Raw genomic sequence first — 22,058 nt, 5'->3', positions numbered from 1 at the left:
CTACACAACATATTAAAAATAGAAATTTAATTTTTATTATTTCTTATGGTGTGGTCCATTTATACCTTTAATCTACATAATTTTTGGGTTAATTGACTGAAATTATACATCAGAATTGATGGGCGGCTTAGATCAAACATATATATTTCAATGGCCCTCATAGAGACCCTTAAGCATTATAAATATTTAATAAGGTTCTGGTGAGGAAGTAGGTTTTAGCTATAGATTAATAAGACTTTAGCTATGAATTAAATTTGTAGCATAATTACTACGGATTTAATCCGTAGCTTTCAAAGTCCGTAGCCTTTGCTCAATTTTTTGATAGTTGACACTTATATATAGTTTAAGCAACTTCCCTTTCGCACCCTTGCGAAAGGCAACTCAAATTTTCGCAGTCCGCATCAAAACCGGAAACAAATTCGCGTAACCACGACTAGTCGAGTGGGCTGCACGACCGGTCGAGCATGTTCCACGACCGGTCGAGCGCCTCAGACCCAAAAAACTGATGGTCGCTAGAGTTCGAGTTGAGCCAGTCCACGACTGGTCACGACCGGTCGAGTGGGCTCCACGACCGGTCGTGCGCGGCCCCAGATGTAGCTCCACTTCTCAACATTGGGTACCTCCCTGGCATGTTAGGTGGCAATGTTGTGTGAACCCAAAATAATGTATATATTGCATCCACACCGTCTATTCATTTCTAGAGATCATTTTAGGGCATGAGCATGAAAATGAGGTAGATCCAAAGCCCAAGTGAATCACACCACAAAAGCAGTGGAACAATGATATCTACCATTGAAATCTTCCTAGGTTCCACCATGATGTTTATTTTCCATCCAAACTTCTCATAAGGTCACACAGACCTGGATGAACGGAAAATACAGATATCAGCTTGATAGAAAACTTCTTTGGCCCTAAGAAGATGGGTGTTCAATCTCCATTACGACACCATGCAATCCACGTCTACGATTGCTTGTAAAGGCAATAATTCATACAGTAATAAGAGATCAATTTCCCAACATGGGAATATCTCAGGAGACTTTGGAGCTTCATGTTCTCCTCGCGATATTATCCAGCAAATCTCTCTGCACGTAATTTTTTTAAAAAAAACTATAATAAATAATATATAATTTCGAACTTTTAAATGTATGAGCACAAAAGAAATTTCTTTATAGTAATAAATTTTAAGTTATAACTGAAAAAAAATTAAAACATTCTAAAATTTTGAAAATACAACACCATTATAAAGATAGAATCCAATTATCAATTTCCCGTGAAAGTATCGAGTGCTTTAAAAAAAAAAAATTTAGTCGTAAAGTAAAACTTGAGATAATGAAAGAAATCTACATAACCTTTTTTTCTACATCAAGGAGAGAGAGGAAGCTTCTTCATTTTCTAATCAGCGAGCCTTGTAAATTCTTCATCGGACCCTTGTAATTAAATTCATCCCACCATTCTCGTCTTCCCACTCTAATCCTTCGCACCATTCTCTCTGGCCTTCTGTTTTTCCTTTTATTTCATGGATGCTTGAGCTGATGAGAGGGAGCTTTTCAACATACCCCACGAACGTAAATGGATCTCTTCCAAAGTAAAATATTAATGATGTTCTCATAGTGTTATTCAGAAAAATGTTCCTGAAAGTAAAATATTAAAAACAGTTACTATAAACTATTAAATCATTAGAATTTTAATTATACCAGCCTAAATGAAATCATAAATGAAATTCCTTTATAGTAATAAATTTTGCCATTTAAGCTGAAAAAATTAAAATATTCTAAGATTTTGAAAATCCCACACCATTATCATAATAATAGCGCATTATCAATTTCCCAAGAAAGTATCGTGATATTTTAAAAATATTGTTGATATTCGTCGTAATGTAAAACATGAGCTAATGAAATCTACTTCACCTCTTCTCCTTCTGAGGAAGCTTCTTTGTAAATTGTGGAGCAGAGGGACCTGGCGTTCTCGTCTTCCCACTCTAATCCTTCCCACCATTCTCTCTTGCCTTTTATTTTTCCTTTTATTTCATGGATGCTTGAGCTGAAGAGGGGGAGCTTTTTCAACATACGACACAAACTTACTTCAATCTCTTCCAAAGATATAAACATAAATCGCTGGCTACAAATGCTTTCTAATTTTGGTAAGTCATTCAATCTTAGGAAGCATAATTTTGGCAATGAATTATGAGGCAGCTTGTCTCCTTCTATAATCTCTTTCATTTGGAAACATTGAATTATGGTAAGCTCCTCTAACTGATGTAGTTTCTCTACCATACTAGAAGAGAAGAGACTCCTTAACTTTTCACATTGATGAACCCTTATTCTTCTGAGGTTTTGCAGGCTTGTGTTCAGTGGAGGAGGCGCTCCACCATCGAATACCTTCTCCAAGTTTGGTAAATCATAGAGAACCAAAAACTGTAAACATTGGAATGCATCATCTCCAACCTCTCTCCAGTCTATAAAGCATTCCACTCCACTGCATTCACTGACTCGAAGTTTTCTTAAGCTCTTTAAATCGCCTTGGAACTTAGAAAGACTTGTTAAACCTTTGCTTTTATACAAGTCTAAAGAGAATGCATGTTTTGTCAACCCCTCAATCCCGCAGGGGAATTTGTCACATTCACAAATGCTTATCTGCTTATTAGAAATAGTCGGGTAAAATATTTGGTTAACCTCAACAAGGAAACTTGTCAAGCCCGAAAACCATCGATGGAACATATCATGTGCGATGAAACCATTAAGATTGGACAAACTGATACTTAAAGATCTCAGGCGTTTCATGTTCACAGCCTCACTGAAAGTAGCTCCGTCCACGTTTTCCTTCAAATGCATCATGCTTACTTCCTCCAGACTAGGAAGCCCGTATATCATAGTGTAGGGAATTGCAGTGAATGAAGTCGATGATATATCCAACCTCTTGAGTTTAACCAAGCTTTCAATGCCTTGAGGGAAGTTTTTGAGGCCAGATCCTGAGAGATTAAGAATTTGGAGTTCCTTCAGCTTTCCCAATGGCGGCACCTCCACTAGATCTCTGCATGAGCTTAGAATGAGCACACGTAGATTCACCAATTGCAATAATGTCATCGGGAGAGATTCAATACCAGTAGAACTTAGATCAAGGATCTGTAGTTTTGGCATGAGCTGGAAGAAATTACTGTGAATGGTACGTAATGGATAGTTTTCATTGAGGAACAAGGAGACCAAGTTAGGACAATGAGGCGTAATTTGGAGATCTTTTATCTTATTGCGTATCAATGAAATCCTTACAACCCCTCTCCACATTTTCTCTTCTGGTGGCTGCACTAGTCCCTCCCCGGCTTTCACAAGGAATTTTGAGCCTTCAATGGACGATGATGGTGAAGTGATCCATATAGCCAAGTCACGGAGCAAATCATGCATCCTAACGTATTTATTTCCTCTAGACCCTTCCTCCAAGAGGCATGCGTCCTTGATTCTTTCAAGGACGTCGTGTCCCTTGTTTGATGCTTCTTCAAAGTTATTCACATTTTCTATAAATCCTTCCTCCACGGCCCAACTTCTTACTAGCTCATCTATTGGTATTTCATAATCTTCCGGAAACAATGAGCAATACAGGAAACAAGATTTTATCTCTTCATTCTCTAAGTAATCATAGCTAAGTTTCAAAGGAAGAAACACTTGACGCTCCATACCTGGAACCTCAGGTGATGATCCTTCCAATGCCCTCAATGCATTCTTCCATACCTCCTTCTTATCCTTGCCACGCATGGCCCCTGCCACTGTCTTAATCGCAAGTGGTAATCCGCTGCACTCCTTTGCAACCTCCTCAGCTACCAGTCGAATCTCTGATGACAGAACTACGTCCCCACATCTTTCACAGAACAAATTCCACGCTTCCTCAGGCGTAAGAGCTCTGACTTTAATAGACTTATCAGCCCCCATTGCATTACACACTGCGACGGATCGGGATGTTATCACGATCTTGCATCTGTTTTGCTTGTCTGGCTTTTGAATTCCAACTTGAACCAAGCTAAATGATTCCCATAGATCATCTAAGATGAGCAGATACCTAAGATTCTTCAACCGAGCAAACAACTTATCCCTCTTCTCTTCGTTTCCGTCGAATTTCACACCCAATCTGTTTCCAATCTCCTCTTGGACTAATCCCAAGTTGAGATCCTTGGACATAGTTGTCCAAATCACGACATCGAAGTCACGGGTTTTGGTGCAACTATTGTTTATTTCTTTCATGAGAGTGGTTTTTCCTATTCCACCCATCCCACAAATACCTATGATTCCATTCACTTCCTCGTTTAAGCATTGCCATATCTCCTCCAATGTTCGCTCAGACGTGCTTTGTTGTCCTCGTGGTAGTGATGTTTGCTTTTCCAATACCCTTGGATGTCGACTGCTCTCAGCCACCTCATGGAAGATCCCTTTTACTTTGAGTTTTTTGTTGAGCTTTTTGATGTCTTCGAGCTTTTCAACGACCCTTTTTCCCAATGTATAACGAGACGAGTGATCGGTGCATATTCTCCTTAGTGCCAACTCCAATCTTATTGAATCAACTTGGTTTTCGGTATTTCTGACTTCCGTGAGCCAATTCTCCACAAGGGCTTTCTGTCTCTTTCCGACTGGTATAGCATCGTCGACTTCTGCTTGAATTTCATCATGCTTGCGTTTTAGCTTTTTCGTTTTCCTTTTCAGAGTCTCTACATTGTTGTTGAGGTCTTTGAAATAACCGATGTGCTGAGAAATAGGAGCCCAGAAGAAGAGAATGATTTCCCACAAGTCCATTCTAGATAGATGGATGGATAGGAGATAACGGTGCTTTTGAAAGTAGCAGAGGAATGAAATGAAGGTACCGTTGAAAGTAATGCTGTGAAATCTCCGTTTATATGTCTTCACTGTTTAGAAGCTGAGGAGAGGAAGGAAGAGAAACTGTTAAGAAAAGAGAGAATAAGCTGGATCGACTGGACGCGGATTAGCTACTGACACGTTGAGTAGCGAGACTCGCTACTGAAGTGACGTCACCAAGTTATATGGCCCACCATGATGTAAGTTTTGTATCCACACTGTTCATACATTTGTAGATATCATTTTAGCGTATGAACCAAAGAATGATGAGGATCCAAAGCTGGAGTGGACCCCACCACAGAAAACACAGGGGAGAGTGATGCCTACTGTTGAAACTTTCCCAAGGTCCACCATGATGTTTTTCTGAGATCCAACGTGTTGTTGTGTTAACGCATACATGAAAGGTGGGAAAACACAAATATCAACTTCGTCGGGAACTTTTGTGGTCCTTAGAACTTTTAACGGTGGATGTCACTCTCCCCACTGTTTTCTCTGTGGTAGGGTTCACTCGAGGTTTTGATCTGGATGATTCTTTGGATCTTTCCCTAATATGATCTCTCCAAATGGATAAACAGTGTACAAAAAATACCTCATGATTGGGCCCACCGAACTTGGTGACGTCACTTTCGGACAGACTGGACGCAGATTGCCTACGAGGTGGCTATTGACAGTGCTTCGTGAATCCCATCATGATGTGTATCTCCTGTCCGTGTCATGTATTTTTTATTTTTTTTTTTCATTCTATTTTATAATACGAGACAAAAAATTAAATATATCTAAATCTCATGTGAACCACGCGCCGTGTAGAAAGAATGATGATTGAATGCTCACCATTAAAAACTTCTCAGAGGCCAAAAAAAAGTTTTAGATTAACGTGATATTTGATTTTCCTCTTCAACCTGATAGGGTGTCCTAATCAGGTTGTGCCCTAATATGATCTCTCCAAATGGATAGACAGTGTGAATACAAAGCATACATCATGGTAGTGCCCAACTAACCTGGTGACGTCACTTCAGTCTCCTCAACTTTTGAGTAGCTAATCCGCGTCCAAATAGACCGGACGCGGATTGCCGACTAACACCTACGGGACACGGATTGCGTCCTGCCCCACCCATCTTTAGCCACGAAGGACTGATTGCGTCCTAACCCCGCCCATCTTTAGCCACGAACGGGCAGTTCCGTGGGTAGGCCCACTGTGATGTGTCGGTTTATCCACGCCGTCCATCCCTCCCCTCAATCATTTTAATGTTTGTGGACAAAAATGAGGCAGATCCATAACTCAAGTGGACCACAACAAATAATAAGCTTAGTTGCATTAAATGCACAAAGCATTAGATGTCAGTTACATTAAATGCGAGAGTCATATGTAGTGTGGTCCAATTGAGCATTGGATCTACCTAATTTTTGCTCTTATGCCTTAAAATGATCCGATAGGAGGAATAGATGACGTGGATAAACCGATAGATCACAGTGGCCTACCCACGGAACTGCCCATTCGTTGCTAAAGACGCGGATTGCATTCTACCCCCCACCCGTCTTTAGCCACGAACGTGCAGTTCCATGGGCAGGCCCATTGTGATCTATCGGTTTATTCACGTCGTCCATCCCTCCCCTCATATCATTTTAATGTTTGTGCGCAAAAATGAGGCAGATCCAACGCTCAAGTGAACCACAACAAATAATAAGCTTTGTTGCATTAAATGCACAAAGCATTAGATGTCAGTTGCATTAAATGCGAGAGTCATCTGTAGTGTGGTCTACTTGAGCGTTGGATCTGCTTGATTTTTGTTCTCATGCCTTAAAATGATCCGATAGGAGGGATAGACGGCGTGGATATTCCGATAGATCACAGTGGGCTCGTCTACAAAACTGCCCGTTTGTGGCTATAGACGGGCGGGGTAGGACGCAATCCACGTCCACAGCGTGTAACGCCCTGAACATTTCAATACCCGAGTATTGAAAGTCTTTGAGTGTAACCTAGAAATTAACTGATGTGTACATGTGTACGATACCAATCCAACTATCCTACTCTTACATCTTTACCCTGACACAAATCTAACTGTTGGGAATTACATCCATTCAATAAATCCAACCATTTGACCCATTGGTTTTAAGGCAAAACTATCCATCACGTGATTTGACGTAAGTACCTTCACATGAATGACACGATGAATAACTCCCTATCCGTAATGATTTAGACATACATCTTTAGTAAGAATTTTTTAGAAACATGCCTAGAACCATGTGGAGCCATTGGATTGCCCAAAACTCATAAATCAGTAGTAATTATGAAAATGTCATTGACTTAGACCCCTAAATTCTAGATCATATGGTTCTCACTATCCGTTTAATGCGAAATTTTATACCAGCCCTAATTATCATAAATTAACCATACACGTCGAATTTCAGCTCTTAGATCGTAGTAAATTAGTCACTTAACCTCTACATCCGTTCGTACACTTATTAGATCGAGATTCTGACCGGTCCATCTTGTTCACACCATATGAACATGCTTAATCCACCATTAGAATTACAATATGAGGAACTTAGACATATGAAAAAGTCGCTCGAATCTAACAATATACATATCGTACTCCTAATCACTACCAAAAACCATATTGTGTTTGTCCATTTACAAAACTGATAGTACAATCACCCAAATACATGACTAGAATACCAACCATAAGTCTTCCTATTTTTAGCACGTCATCTGACCCTTCATCATATGTGGATTCCCCAAACAGGACATCTAAATATTAGGATAAATCGGTCATTACGAAGATCTTCGGGTTTAAGTCTAAACCACCGGGTAGCTCGTCAATTAAATATATACAAATGGTATTTTGAATTTTCAGAGTAAGTTAGCCATCTAAAAGCATCTTAGCCATCCTTAACAAATCTGGGCCCAAATTTAATCGGTTGAGAGATCTTCAGAAATAAAGATTGTCAATAAAGTTTCACTACTTTTGGACAGTGCAGTAGGGAGAAACGGATGACAGAAGTTACCGAAAAAGAGAATGGCAAATTTGTAAATAAACGAATTCTATATGCATGCACGTAAGTGTAACAGAGGCATGCATTGCCTCATCACTAGTAGATGGTGTGGCCCACCTAGAGCTCAGATCGACTTCATAATTTGACTAGGGGGCCAACACATTAATACAAAGATGATGAAGGGTGTGGATCTTCCAGAAAATAGCCACATCAGACCCGTCAATCACCAGAATTTGGATCGTGGAAAAAAGGGAATTTGCCAACTATAACAGCGGACATGTGACGGAAGGAGTTTTTAACATAAACTTCACTAGACACGTCAATCGTGTGGCCCACGCAAGAATTAGATATACTTGATATTTTGGCCCATGGCCTAATACTGCCCGAAAAAATATCTGAACGGAGAGGATCCAGCAAATGACTGCCACAAGTGGGCCACACCAATTCCAATTTAAAGAACCTCTTCCGCAGCAAGACACGGACGACGGAAGATGTGCGGAAACAGGGCCCAGTTGAGATGAGTTGGGTGATCAGAGCTTAGATCAACACCATGATCCGCACCGTCCAGAGTGTTGGGAGGGGAATTTCAACCCTTCCCACGTGGATCAAATAACCAACATGATCACAGGGCCGGTCCAAAACTGCTGCTGCGCGAAACGCGACTGTGTAACATTCAATTCCGCATGCGGTTGCATAACAGATCCTCGTCTGGATTTGCGTAGAAGAGTCTAGAGACTCTCTCGGCCTATAAAGGTCTTTCGTCCGACAAAGGGTGAGGGAAATAGAAGTAAGGAAAGACATTAGAGAGAGACAGGATCCGGCCATCCAGCAGCAAATCAAAGAGAGAAAGAAAAAGAAAACAGATGAAAGAAGGCACCCTCGGTTTCTTTAGCAAGAGAAAACTTCAGCTGAGAAGTCCCGACCCACATCTTGGTAAGAATAACCTACTCCCTTTCCCTAGATTTCTTTCTTTTTCTTCTTTCCACAGCTGGACGTGAAGTAACTGTGGAAGCCCCTAGACATAGACATTAAGGACCATCTCGTTTCCACGTCATAACGGGTCTAAATCAGACCTTAGCCAAGATCTCCTCCTGGAATCAATCCTACCTATTATAATGATGGAATCTAACTTATTCTTAATCATGTGAGCTAGGACACAATCGGATCTTAAAGTGTGTAACCAGACATATAACCTTGTACTAGGCAATCAGACAACCAAAGGTGAGGGTTTAATCCTTTAAGCTTACACTAATTTAAGTTATTATGTTTATCCTACCTTTTTATACCCTTAATGATGTGAATTATCTTGTCCTTCCATACCTTTATTGATGTGAATTAATCATCCTGCCTCTCATGTTTCTATTTTCTGAGAATTATCTTATCAATCGATTCAGGTTTTATCATTACAATTATTGGCCCTGCTGGGATTGTGACGTTATGTCAATTATAAGTGATTTCTCTGAATTTATGTGAGACCATGGATAGAAGCCTGCCCCTACCTTATAAATTTATTGAGTTGGCCATGCCACTCGTCTCTTTATTTGAGTTGGCTCTGCCAATTATCTGTCTATTTGAGTTGGCTTTGCTACTCGTCTCTTTTTACGTTGGTCATTATAACTTTTGTTGAGTTGACCATTGCTACTCTTCTCTTTATTATGTTGGTCTCGTGCCGTCTATCTTTACGATTTGGGCATGTGTCTTGCTATTTTAGAACCTCTATAATTTAGTTGATATTCTTTATGATTTAAATTCAGTCATATTCATTATGATGCAGTTTATATTCTCTATAAGTGCAAGTAATGTGTAAGATGTATCACAACTAGTGATTCAAATATTTTATCATGGACGTAATGCGCTCTGGGTAGAGACCCTCTTAGGACAGATAAGTCCTTGAGCCTTCGGGTAGTGGTGCACATATTGATGTGCGTAATTCGCTATTGTAGTTTCACATCACCCTAGGATTGGATGATCGTAAATAGTCGCTTCATGAACAAATCGTGTCATGTAAATCACCTAGCCCATGTGTTGTGCGCTCTGAGGAGTTCTCGTAAATCCACGATAGCGTTGGCCATGCCGGCGAATATCCGTATAGTGAGAGTGTGGGTCAAGCCAGTTATCTATAAATCGTACTCCACATTGTGATGATCACTACATATGATGAGCGCCCCACATACTTTGCTAGGCATGCATCTCATGTAGGTTGTTGTGCATGCTGATACCTTCGTGTTAGTGGAGCATGGGACGTATCACACCCTTACTTTACCTGTTATGAATCTCTTGAATTATTATTAATCTTAAAGGATAACCTTCACTATGAGTAAGGTATTGACCCTCTCTCAACCATACAAATTTTACAGGTGACGTACAGGTTTAAAGACTTAAAGGGCCCGCTTCCTGTAGAAGACTACGCTGAAAGAATTTGAAGCTAGATTATTTAATTAGATTTATACTTCCGTTGTGAACTCTGATATTGTAATAAACCTCCCATTATGAGGCCTTGATTATTCCTTTTACTCTGAAAATATATAATCAATACAGTTGATTTTATTTTTCTATATGTTACCTTCAGGAATGTATCTGGATGTAAACAAACGAAAAAAAATAGGGTGCGATTTCAGAGCATCTAGTTATATATTATTAACACCCGGTTTCCTCGGGCACGAGTACTTACTCTGACCATGGAAATTCGGGATGTTACACAGCGACAATGCTTCTTGAGTCCTGTAAGACCCGTGTCCTAATCCGTACTATTCCAATAGCTTCCGCAGTCCTTCCGGTCAAATTTCGGCAACCTTCGCACCATATCTGGTGTTTGCGCACGATCGTAGGCCAGGTCCCACGCACCGACGTCGGCTTAATCCAAAAGTTGTATCATAGCGACCGCGTCGTCGCCCGGTTCCAACGCCGTGACTTGCGCACCGAACCGATACCCAGGTAAGAAGATGCCGATCAGCGTTTATTCCGAAGAAACACCGCGCGTTGCGGATTTCGAGGGAATCTCTACACAATAAGTCCCATCAATCAACATTAAATGCAACCATACCTCAAAGTACTCCACCCATTCCCTCTTTTTCCAAAAGTCCATCATTCTTTCCACCTCACCATTCCTCTTTTCCAAATTTCAACAACAACCATACACCTTTACAATTTTTTCAACCCAACCCATCACTCCATCACCTCACCTCACCCATCCATATCTTCTTTCTCTCTCTCATTTCTCATATCTCTCCAAGCAACCCAAGCCTCTCACGTCCAAGCTTTCTCTCCCTCTCAAGTGTGGTCCACCTTCCATCTTCCATCTACACCCTCTCATCTCCAATCTCAACCATTCATCTTTCATCAACCTCCATTAAAAGTGAAGCTAAAGAGCATTGGAGGCTAAGGGACCAAGAAGAAGGAAGATAAGGTGGGTGATTTGTCTTTAATTTAAATATTAGGGCCCACTTGTTGGTGGGACCCATTTGGATGTATGTGATTTAATCAAGAGGGCCCATAGTGGCGGGGTTCCTCTATCTCACCGTATCTCTCTCTCTCTCTCTCTCTCTCTCTCTCTCTCTCTCTCTCTCTCTCTCTCTCTCTCTCTTGTGATGGTGTGGATCCCACCAATATGTGTTATATCTACTCGTTCATCTACATCAGACGGCGTGGCCCGTCATATTGTAGGTGATGATCCACACCATCCACTATTTGGATGGACCCAATACATTCCTTTTTCTATGTATTATATTTCATATAATATATATATATGATATATATAATATATATGTATTGTATATATATATAATATAGAATATATATACATAGGTGGGCCACGTCCAAGTGGGACCCACCACAATGCTTGTATTGTATGCGGACAGTCCAGCGGACGCTGGACTATGTGGAATGGTAAAAAGAAGTGCTAGCTCACGGCTAGCTTTATAAAAAAAAAAAAAAAAGGGGGCAGAAGATGTAATAGTAAAATAATATTTTTTTTGGCCACTCATATAGGCCCCACTTTAATGCTTTTATGCAATCCAAGCCGTCCATCCCCTTCCACGGATCATTTTAGGCGTTGAGCATAAAAATGATCTCAATCTGAGCTTATGGTGGGCCATAGTATAGCGAGTAAGTTTCCTACCATTGAAATACACCCCGGTGTTTCTGTACATCAGAAAACCATTCAATATTGGTGTCAATAGACTTGTATCGAGCCTCAGGGGCCAATGAATGGTATGGATCTTACTGATGTGGGCCCCGTTTGTGGAAAACCACAAAAAAATCCTTTTTTTCAAAAAAAAAGAGAAGAAAGAAGAAGCAGCGCATGCTGCTGCTGTCAGAGCGCCACAGGCGCTGCCTGCGCTCGACGACGGACGGACGGTGGGCTGGGGGTCACGGCCCCAGTTGTGGGCCCCACCTTGATGCCTTTCGACCATCCAAACCGTACATTTGATGGGTCCCCATGGAATGACCGTCCATCCCAAAAATCGGCCTTAAATGGAACTCATGTGGGCCATACCATCTAAAATCATGTGAAGACATGCCTAAAACATACAAAATCGTTGGTGGGGCCTACCTGAGTTTTGGATGCAAATGAAACTTGATTTGGACCCTTAAAATTGTGGGACACACGCAATGAATGGGCTGGATTGTGAATCATATCTCGGTGGGCCCCCAAAACAAAAAAAAAATATAATAATAAATTATTATTTTTTAAAAAGCAGCAGCGCTGCTGCTGCTGCAGTGACGAGCGGACGGTCACTGGGGCCTCACGGCTCCAGCTGTGGGCCCCCACGAGCATTTGATGAGTCCCCTTTGATTATGGTCTGTCCCCAAAAAAAAAATCGGCCGTATACTGATCTCAAGTGGGCCACACCATCCAAAAATCATGTGAATATATGCCTAAAACATATAAAATTATTTGGTGGGGCCGACCTGAAATTTGCATGCGGTTGAAACTTGGTTTGGATGGTCAACCAGGTGGGACACACATGATGGGTGGACTGGATTTTCAAATCACATTACAGTGGACCCCCAGGTCCACGTGACCTTACAAACAGGTTGGCTGGCAAATAAATATTACCGTGGGCTAGGCCCACGTGACCCTATCCACGGGCTGCATGGCAAATAAACATCCTGGTGGGCCCCCTGGTCCCGTGACCTTATGAATAAGTTGGATTTCAAATGAACATTTCAATGGGCCTTATCCAAGGTCCAAGTGACCTTATGAATAGGTTGGATTTCAAATAAATATTATGGTGGGCCCTAGGCCCATGTGATGGAGCCATATTAATGTATTTCTGACCGTTGGGGAGGCCCACCTTGATATATATATAAGGCCCATGAGATTAGGCCGATTCAACGTATTGGTGGCCCGTTGTCGAGGCCCACTCTGATATATATAAGGCCCATGTTACGAGACCCATTGTGATGTTTTCAAAGGCCCATGGAGTATGACCCATTGCAATGTACATGAGGCCATTGATGCGGCCCACTTGACTTATATAAGGCTCATATGAGGCAGCCCACTTAATGAACCTAAAGCCGTTGGGACGAGGCCCAATAAGATGTAAATAGGTCCATTACAATATGTGATTCATGGAAGGCCATTCCTTGGGAGCGATGTTGGTTTGACGTCCATATTGATAATGTTGGTTAAATGTCCGCATTATAGCTCTCCCTAAGGCCCTCTGATAGGCCCAAACTTGTGGTAAGTAGGCCGTCTAGGCCCATCTCCATTATACCTAGAACCCATCTCTTATTACATGTTTAGTATAGATGCATGATTCATGATCATTCGCACCATATGTATGCCTGATGTGAGGAGTGACCGATCATAGCATATACCTTTGGATAGACCGTTTATGGGCTCCCTGATAGGTGGAGTTGCCTCATATAAGTGCATGGTATATACAGGACTGTTGCATGACTGATAGTGTGACTCATGCACTTGCATTTGTGTGATTGTAATTACTGTATGCCCTAGCGACATCAGGGCCATAACCTCCATAGACACATCGTGGATGGCTGAGTTGGATACCGAAAATATTTGGTTCTAGCATACGGGCGCCATAGACGTCCCTGGGTGAAAATCCCTAAACCCGATGGTACCAGAGGATGACTCCAACGTCGAGACCGAGTGGATATACGAGCGCATGAGGGCCGAATACCAGGAGGCCGCGTCTCCCACTGTGTCGTGGTCGGTTGGAAAGGGGTGTGGCCTTACTCGCCTGAGGGTAGGGGGCAATACTTGGCTGAGTTTGACCAGCTCGCGAATGGGTTCGCTATCGACGTGCCGGATAGGTATTGGCAGACTATTGGCCAGGCGGATAGTGAGGTTTCTTACGCTCACTTGGACTGTGCGGCTAGGAGAGCGACAGTGCCATTTGGAGTGTATTGAACCCCGGTGATTATCCAGAATGAGAACTGTACTGATACATGTTGAGGATTGGCATGCTTGAGTTGCATCTCGCATCGCATGGCTGTGAATGACCGATAACATTCATATCTTGCACCGCATAGCCTTGGTACGGCAATTTGCATTCATGTACTCATCACCATGATTCCGCATCACTCTGACCTTGCATTTTGAGCACGTTTATATTGTGCACACACTTACACCACCCTCTAAGCTTTCCATAAGCTTATGCACGATTGATGCGTGCAGGTGACGCCAGGACATAGTCGCAGCCATAGTCTCGCTGTAGTTGGAGCGTGCAGCCGAGCTTCTGGAGTTTTGTTCCTTTTATTACATTGTATTTTCCCCTTTCAGCCGCATGTACTAAAAAGTTTTTGATCATAGTGGATTTTGTGGTGGTGTTCTTGTGCTTATTGTTTGTGGGTTATGCTTTTGTTATGCTCATTATGAATCAGACTAATGATTTGAAACCCTCCTTGTAGTATCCCAGGATCGGAACCTGGTAAATGGGTGTCGAGATCCGAGAATGGGGTTCTACGGAGGCTGTCGGCGCCGGATTCGGCAATCGGGAATTTTGTGAGCCCGGTTTCCGAGTTCGGGGCGTGACAAGTCCCATCATGGTGTACCACACATCAGCTATATAGCTGGTGTATGTACGTGTCGTGCGAAGATGAGCGCTGATGCTCCTCGAGCTTTGAGTTGTTCGAATGGTTCAAAGGAGATCAAAGTTACATGGGCCCACGATGATGTATTTATTATATCCACACCGTTCATCCATTTTTCGAGATCATTTTATAGTAATATCCAGAAAATGAATCATATCCAAAGATCAACTGGACCACACCACAAATAACAACGGAGATAATGATTTTCATCGTTAAAAATTTCATAGGACCCACCATAACGTTTATTTTCCATCTAATCTGTTCATAAGGTCACAAACACCTAGATGAAGAGTACAAGCAAATTTCATATTTATTCAAAACTTGTGTGAACCCCAAAAGGGTTTCAATGACAGATGTTCAATCTCCCACTGCTTCAAGCCTTAAGAGGAGCTCAAAAAATGGATGGACGGTTTAGATATATCACATACATCATGATGGGACCAACAAAACTTGCTGACGTCAATACACCATCTATATATTTGGTGTATGGTACACTAGCCAATCCGCTTTCGCAAAATAGACGTGTGGGGCCCATTGTAATGTGATGTTTCCGTCCTACCCTGCTCGAACGGTAATTCGTCTGGGCAGGGATCTTTGGGGCCACCGTGATGTAAGTGTTTTATCCCCGTCGTTCATCATTTTTCTCAAATCATTTTAATATATGATACAAAAAATGAGTTAGGTGAAAGGCTTAAGTGAACCACAAAGTGGGGATTGAACGTCCACCATTAAAAACTTCTTAGGAGCTGGAGAAGTTTCGGATCAAGGTGATATTTGTGTTTTCACTTCATCCATGTCTACATAACCTTATAAGTAGGTTGAAGGGTAAAAAAACATCACAATGGCCCTTAGAAAGGTTTCAACGGTAGCTATCATTATCATTGCAGCTTCCTTTGGTGTGGACAACTAGAGTTGTGGACCTGCCTCATTTTTAGGATCATATCCTAAAATGATATGACAAAAGTGATTAAGGGAGTGGATGAAAAAAACTGCATCACAGTGAGCCCCACAGAGCCCTGCCCGGACGGATTACAGCTCGGGCGAGGGTAGGACACAACGCGTCCGATGTTTTAATCCTAACCAATCTGTCCATCATGTGCGGCAGATTGGTTGGTGTACCACACACTGGTGTATTGATGTCAGCAAGTATTGTGGGTCCCATTATGAGGTATGTGTTATATCCAAACCATCCATCCATTTGGCGAGCTCGTCATAAGGCTTGAGCCAAAAAATAAGACAGATCTAAAGCTAAAGTTGACCACACTAAAAAAAAAAAAAAAAGCAGTGGTGGATTGAACTTCTACCATTGAAACCCTTTTGGGGGTCACAGAAGTTTTGGATCAATATGAAATTTGTTTTTCCTCTTCATCCAGGTACTCATGACCTTATTAACAGATTAGATGGAAAATAAACGTTATGGTGGGCCCTGCAAATTTTTTAACGGTAAAAATCATTATCCCGTTGCTATTTTTAGTGTGGTCCATTTGAGATTTGGATATGATTATTTTTTTGGCTAATGCTCTAAAATGATCTCGAAATTTGATGAACGGTGTGGATATAATAAAATACATCATTGTGGGGCCATGTAACTTTATATCCTTTGAACTGTTCATACAACTCCGACCTTATGAATGATTTGGATAGCAAATAAACAACATAATGGGCTCCAAGAATATTTTTTCCTACCCACAACAATTTAAAATAAAATAAAATACTATTAATGGTTATCCAGTCAAAAGTATGTTGTGGGTGGAATAAGTAGAGATGAATGCTATGCTTGCATGAGATATCATGGTACACCAGTCCAAGGGTTATGATTATTTTACCAAGAAGGGTGTAGGATTTATGCTCCATCAATTTAAGGGTCATATTCGAGAGATGCGTGTGGATGAGGTATAAGTGTGTTAAATTTGGTCATAAGACAACAATATATCTTTCTTTTTTTTCCAAAAAGAGAACTCCATTAAATCAATAGGAAATAGGGAACAATGTACATCTTCGGGTGGACCCAATGACAAAAGGGGGCGGTCCACCTATCGTATACGACCACTGTACAACAAAATCTCTAAAATGTAAAGCATTGGTCTCAGGATTTGGAGGGGTAAGCGATGGTTCGAATCGAACCAAGACCGACCTTATCAAGAAAGATAAGACCCTTAGTTTGTCTGGGTAGAGAGTCAAAATGGTCATGACATTTTTTCACCTAAGTCTCACTTCCCACCTTCGTCAAGCTGTCTGCTAGACCATTCCCTTCACGAAGAATGTGTTGGAATGTGAATGTGCCGGATATCCTCAAGTTGTTAATTCTGTCTACCCAAGGTTTCCAAATCCACGGGCATCTTGACTCACCAACAAGAATGTCAATTACCAGTTTTGAATCCGATTCTACAATTATCCTATTGATCCCTTTAAGAAGACATAACTCTAAACCGTCAAAGATTGTGCGTAATTCTGCACTATTATTGGTACCAAACCCATAACCGGCGGAGAAAGCAAAGATGAAGGAGCCATCTTCCTTTCTACAGATACCCCCTCCTCCTGAGAAACCCGGGTTTCCCCTAGCAGATCCATCGACATTTAGTTTCACCCATCCTGGAGTGGGATGCTTCCATTTAACCAGAACAGAATCTGACCTGTTACGCCTGGGCGTGGGGAAGGAGAAGATGATTCTATTAGAATATGCATATGAAAGCTGCACCTGAAAGTTTTGGATCGTTGGGTGGCCCACCATTTTATCCGACCTATGGACCTACGGGCGTCCATCACCTTATCTTGGTAAGAAGCTTCATTTCTCGCTTTCCACAACTCCCAGAGAATCAGCAGAGGGAGAGGCGATCTGATTTTCTGAGATACTGCACCTAGCGTAGACGCATTCCTCCACTGAGTGATTTTACCGAGCACCGAAAGATGAGGGACCGAAGAGACTCCACAAAGCCCCTCGAAATGGGCCCAGATTTGGACCGCTTGTTGACCCGTTAAAAATAGGTGGTTGATTGATTCCATGTCTGGAACATAGTCATTTTCCTAAGGGCAGCAGCGGCATTGAGGGAAGAGCAATTCCTTTAGCTTGAACTCTACTGTCCACAGGGATGGCATTATGTAGAAGACACCAGATGAATATAGATACTTTTAGAGGAATTTTGTCTAACCAGATCCACTTTCCCCACATTACCTGAAGTTGATCTCCCCTGATAAGCTTCCAAGTAGACCTGAGGGTGAATTCCCCTGATGGGTCATGAGGCCAGACACATTCCGTCGATTCTTCTGTGATGACAAATCCCCTGGCGAAGATTACATCAATGATCTCTTAAGGCAGAAATTCAAAAATCCTGTATGGGGGTAACGGGCCTGACTTCCCTAGCAAATGTTTCAGCTGCAATTGTTGCAGATCCTAAGGGATATGGCCTGAAACGAGATGTTGCAGTGGCCCCAGACCGGTCCAATTATCTGTCCAAATGTTTACTTCTCCGCGACCCATTGTCCAATGAGAGTTATCTTGAATTAAATGTAGAAAACACCTAATCATTTCCACATTGGGGAAGAATTGTCTTGCCTGACCGTTACCATCCCATCTATCAAATCACTGGAGTGTATGGACTGAATCAGTTGCACACACGGTCCTCTGTTTTTACCGTTCTTCACATTCCACGCAAGTTTCATTCGAAGAGCATGCAGTACCTCCTTTAGATTTCGGATTCCCAGCCCTCCCTCCGCTTTAGGCTTGGTCACTTTCTGCCACGCAATCCAGTGGAGTTTCTTTTTCCCTTCGGCCCATCCCAAAAAAAAAAAATCAACGAACTTGCTGTTTAAATTGTGAATAACCTGCGCTGGGACGTGCATAGCTGCTATAATATGGACCAGATAGCTACCTAAGACATGTCGAATCACAGTCGCTCGACCCGCTTGAGTTATGTGTCTGGCTGCCCAGCCAGAGATTTTGTTGCTGATCTTTTCCTGAAGAGCTTGAAAATCCAAAGATTTGATTCTCCCTCTAGTCAGGGGCGCCCCCAAATATCGCAAATTGCCCCTTGCTTAGCCGAAACCTAGCACTGTCTTTGTATTTCTGATTTTTGCCGCTGTCCATTTAGCAGGACCAATAAAAACATTCTTGCTGGAATTGATTTTTTAACCTGTGGCCTGTTGGAAAAATCGCAAGAAGTCCCTCATCGAGGAGAGTGAAGATTTACTTGCATTGAGGAAGACCAACATGTCATCCGCGTACAGTAGATGTGAGAAAGAAGGGCTACCTTGAGGGAATTTGAAAGGGATGCAGCGGCCTTCTTCAAAAAGGGACTTTAAATTGACTGAAAATGCTTCCATTGCTATGATGAAGAGCACCGAGGAGAGGGGGTCTCCCTGTCGGAGACCTCTAGAGGATTGGAAGAATCCCATAGCTTCTCCGTTGATGAGGATGGAAAACCAATTATATGCCCAACAGGCTTCCAGGAGCTTCACACTCTTATCGTTGAATCCGAATTTCAGTAAGGACTGTTTTAGGTAAGACCAATTTACCCTATCATACACCTTTTCGAGATCGATCTTAAGGATAAGATTTCCCCCCCTGGTTTTCATGTTTAGTTCTCTCATCGCTTCCTGTGCAAATGTAATGTTTTCGGCAATATACCTCCCTTGGACGAATGCTCCTTGTTCTTGCGAAATAAGTTTAGGCAAAATACAGCTGAGGCAGTTAGCAAGGAGTTTTGCTAGAATTTTATACACAACATTACATAGCCTAATTGGCTTGAAATCAGAGAACTTGGATGCCAAGGGGGTCTTAGGGATCATGCAGATAAGAGTGGTTTTGAATGCTCGAGGAAAAGGTTCCCCTGAAAAGAACGCTAGCGCGGCTTTGAGGACATCGTCAGCAATGATACTCCAGCAACAATTGAAAAAAGCAGCTGAAAAACCATCCGGCCTCGTGGCTCCGTCAATAGGGATAGACTTGATAGCGGATAAGAGCTCCTCCTTCGTGGGAGGACTTAAGAGAGAGTCATTATCTTGTTGTTGTAGCCGACGCGGGAGGTTATGGGCAAAGGCAGCTGAGAAAGATACTTCCTCCTCCTGAAACAGGCCTTGGAAAAAATTCACCGCTGCCAACTTAATTTCATCCTTGTTGGATATAGTTGTTCCATCCTCTAAAGTGATGGATTGGATAGCCGATCGTCTAATCTTTTCAGTCGCCGACGCATGGAAAAAGGCCATGTTCTTATCTCCCTCTTCGAGCTAAGAGTTCCTTACTTTTTGTTTCCAAAAAATCTCCTCCATTAACTCCACATGCTCAAGCTTTTGTTTTAGGTCTAGACTTTGATTGATGAGCTCTTCGGAGTTGTCCTCTTGCATCTTGTTGTCAAGGATGTCTAGGTCCTCTTCAGTCTTTTTGATATGCCGAAAAATGTTTCCAAATTGCTCTTTGTTTCAGACTTTCAGCAGTTGTTTCATCTTTCTCAGTTTAAGATATATATTGGTGAAGGGATCAACATCACAGTCTCCTTCCCAAGCCTTCGAGATCACCGACTGAAACATCTCATGAAGAGTCCACATTCTAAGGAAGCAAAAAGGTTTTGGCTTAGACAGAAATTGAGAAGAGAGATGTAGACGCAAAGGAGCGTGGTTTGACTTGTTTCTAGGGAGGTGTTCCACCCAGAAACAAGGAAAGGTGGTGGCCCACGAGCTGTTGATAAGGTCTCTATCGAGTCTGGCCCAAACTCGAGCATAGCCATCTTGATTATTACACCAGGTGAAACAGTTTATTACTAATTAGATTTTTATAGAAGATAATATCTTGTCTCATATTCTACAGAAGATAAAAAAAAAAAATAAGACAATAATATATCTTGTCTCATATTCTACAGAAGATTTAAAAAAATAAGACAATAAAAGAAAATATGATAAATTGTTAATTTTCAGACATTTGTAGTTTATTACTAATTAGATTTTTACGAAAAATATTTATTTTCAGACATTGGGACATTCTTTAGACAAATTATATCAAACAAAATTTTCTGTACTCATGATACTTGAATTCAGCATTTTAAGTTTTCAACAACTAAATTAATTTTCAAATATTATTTTTTAATTTATCAAACGGTATACTGTTTCTAGCTCTCTTATTCAGCTCTCTCTCAGAACTTATTTTGCTTTTAGATAAGGAGGAACTCAATTTATAAACTTGAAATAAAATGAAATAAAAGATAACACTTTCAATAGTAAATACTCCGCTACTGACACAACAGATAATAGTATGTTGCCTATGCAATAATACACAACAGTAAATACTATATTACTTCAATAAAAACACTATGCATTTCATATTCCACAATCTACATGGCAGGAGACACACAAACGAGGGATGGCCACAATCACATTTTCTTGTGCCTAAACATTCACTTTGCCTTCCCAACACTAGAACCATGAAACATTAACAGATCTAGCATAATGGAATAAACATTAGCAAGACTTTCTCTATTTTTTACTAACATCATCCTTATATATATATTTAGTTGTTTTCAAGAACCCTATAATGCTCATATCATGGCCAGTGCAATCAATCAGACCAGCTCTTTCTCAAAGCATAAGTGTGATCCACCTAATGAATTTGTCAGCCCTGCTTTTCAAGACAAGATGTTTGTATGGCCTGGATCCATCACAAGTTTATCACATGGAGGGGCCCACTTCTCAGGACTTTGAGTCCATTAGTCCTTTGAAACACTGTTAAATCTAATTGTCCTCTAATCAAAGAGAAATGTTCACATAACCCTTTCTTTCCCCTCAACATGTTATTCTAAAGAACATTCCATCCGTCAAAATGGTGGCCCTCAACATAAGGATCACCAAAACCATGGATATTCAAACTCATCAATTGGTGTCATTACTCTTGTCCCGATGGTAGAGTCACGAAAGTTTCAACACCAAGTCAAGGGTTCAAGTACCCATAGGTCGTGAAATTCTCAAAACTCATCAGTTGGGCTTCACCATCGACATTGATGGGGAGCAACGATTCATTTTGTGGTTGTGGCCTACCTAATTAATGAGTAGATTCGTCCTATGTTTCCTAAAAGATGTTTATGGTGCAGCCCACCTTTTGGATGCTTGAATGATCCACACAAAATGAACGTTTGGCAGGGAGAAATCGTAGTACAAAAAGTTCAGGTAGAAGCTTTTGCTTGTGAA

General features: G+C 41.4%; 2 protein-coding genes across 7 annotated transcripts in view; both read right to left on the bottom strand.

Moving 5' to 3' along the window:
• LOC131249351 (disease resistance protein At4g27190-like) overlaps positions 1 to 22,058 on the bottom strand; it is a 123,604-nt gene that overhangs the window by 66,568 nt on the left and 34,978 nt on the right. For 4 of the 6 annotated variants that reach the window (XM_058250052.1, XM_058250053.1, XM_058250054.1 and 1 more), the window contains exon 3: positions 1,908 to 4,087. In XM_058250052.1, the coding sequence (XP_058106035.1) occupies positions 1,908 to 4,087 (2,180 nt within the window). Of the gene's footprint in view, positions 1 to 1,907; positions 4,088 to 4,427; positions 4,897 to 22,058 lie in introns of all 6 variants that reach the window. The other 2 variants (XM_058250051.1, XM_058250050.1) reach the window with 1 other exon arrangement.
• The window catches only part of LOC131249350 (probable disease resistance protein At4g27220), a 178,180-nt gene continuing 156,739 nt past the window's right edge, over positions 618 to 22,058 (bottom strand). Inside the window, exon 6 of the mRNA XM_058250048.1 lies at positions 618 to 1,082. The gene's annotated coding sequence lies outside the window, so the exon portion shown is untranslated. The remainder of the gene's footprint in view (positions 1,083 to 22,058) is intronic.

The sequence above is a fragment of the Magnolia sinica genome, chromosome 6 (assembly GCF_029962835.1).
Source record: "Magnolia sinica isolate HGM2019 chromosome 6, MsV1, whole genome shotgun sequence".
Lineage (NCBI taxonomy): Eukaryota > Viridiplantae > Streptophyta > Magnoliopsida > Magnoliales > Magnoliaceae > Magnolia > Magnolia sinica.
This window is presented reverse-complemented; position numbering and strand designations above follow the sequence as displayed.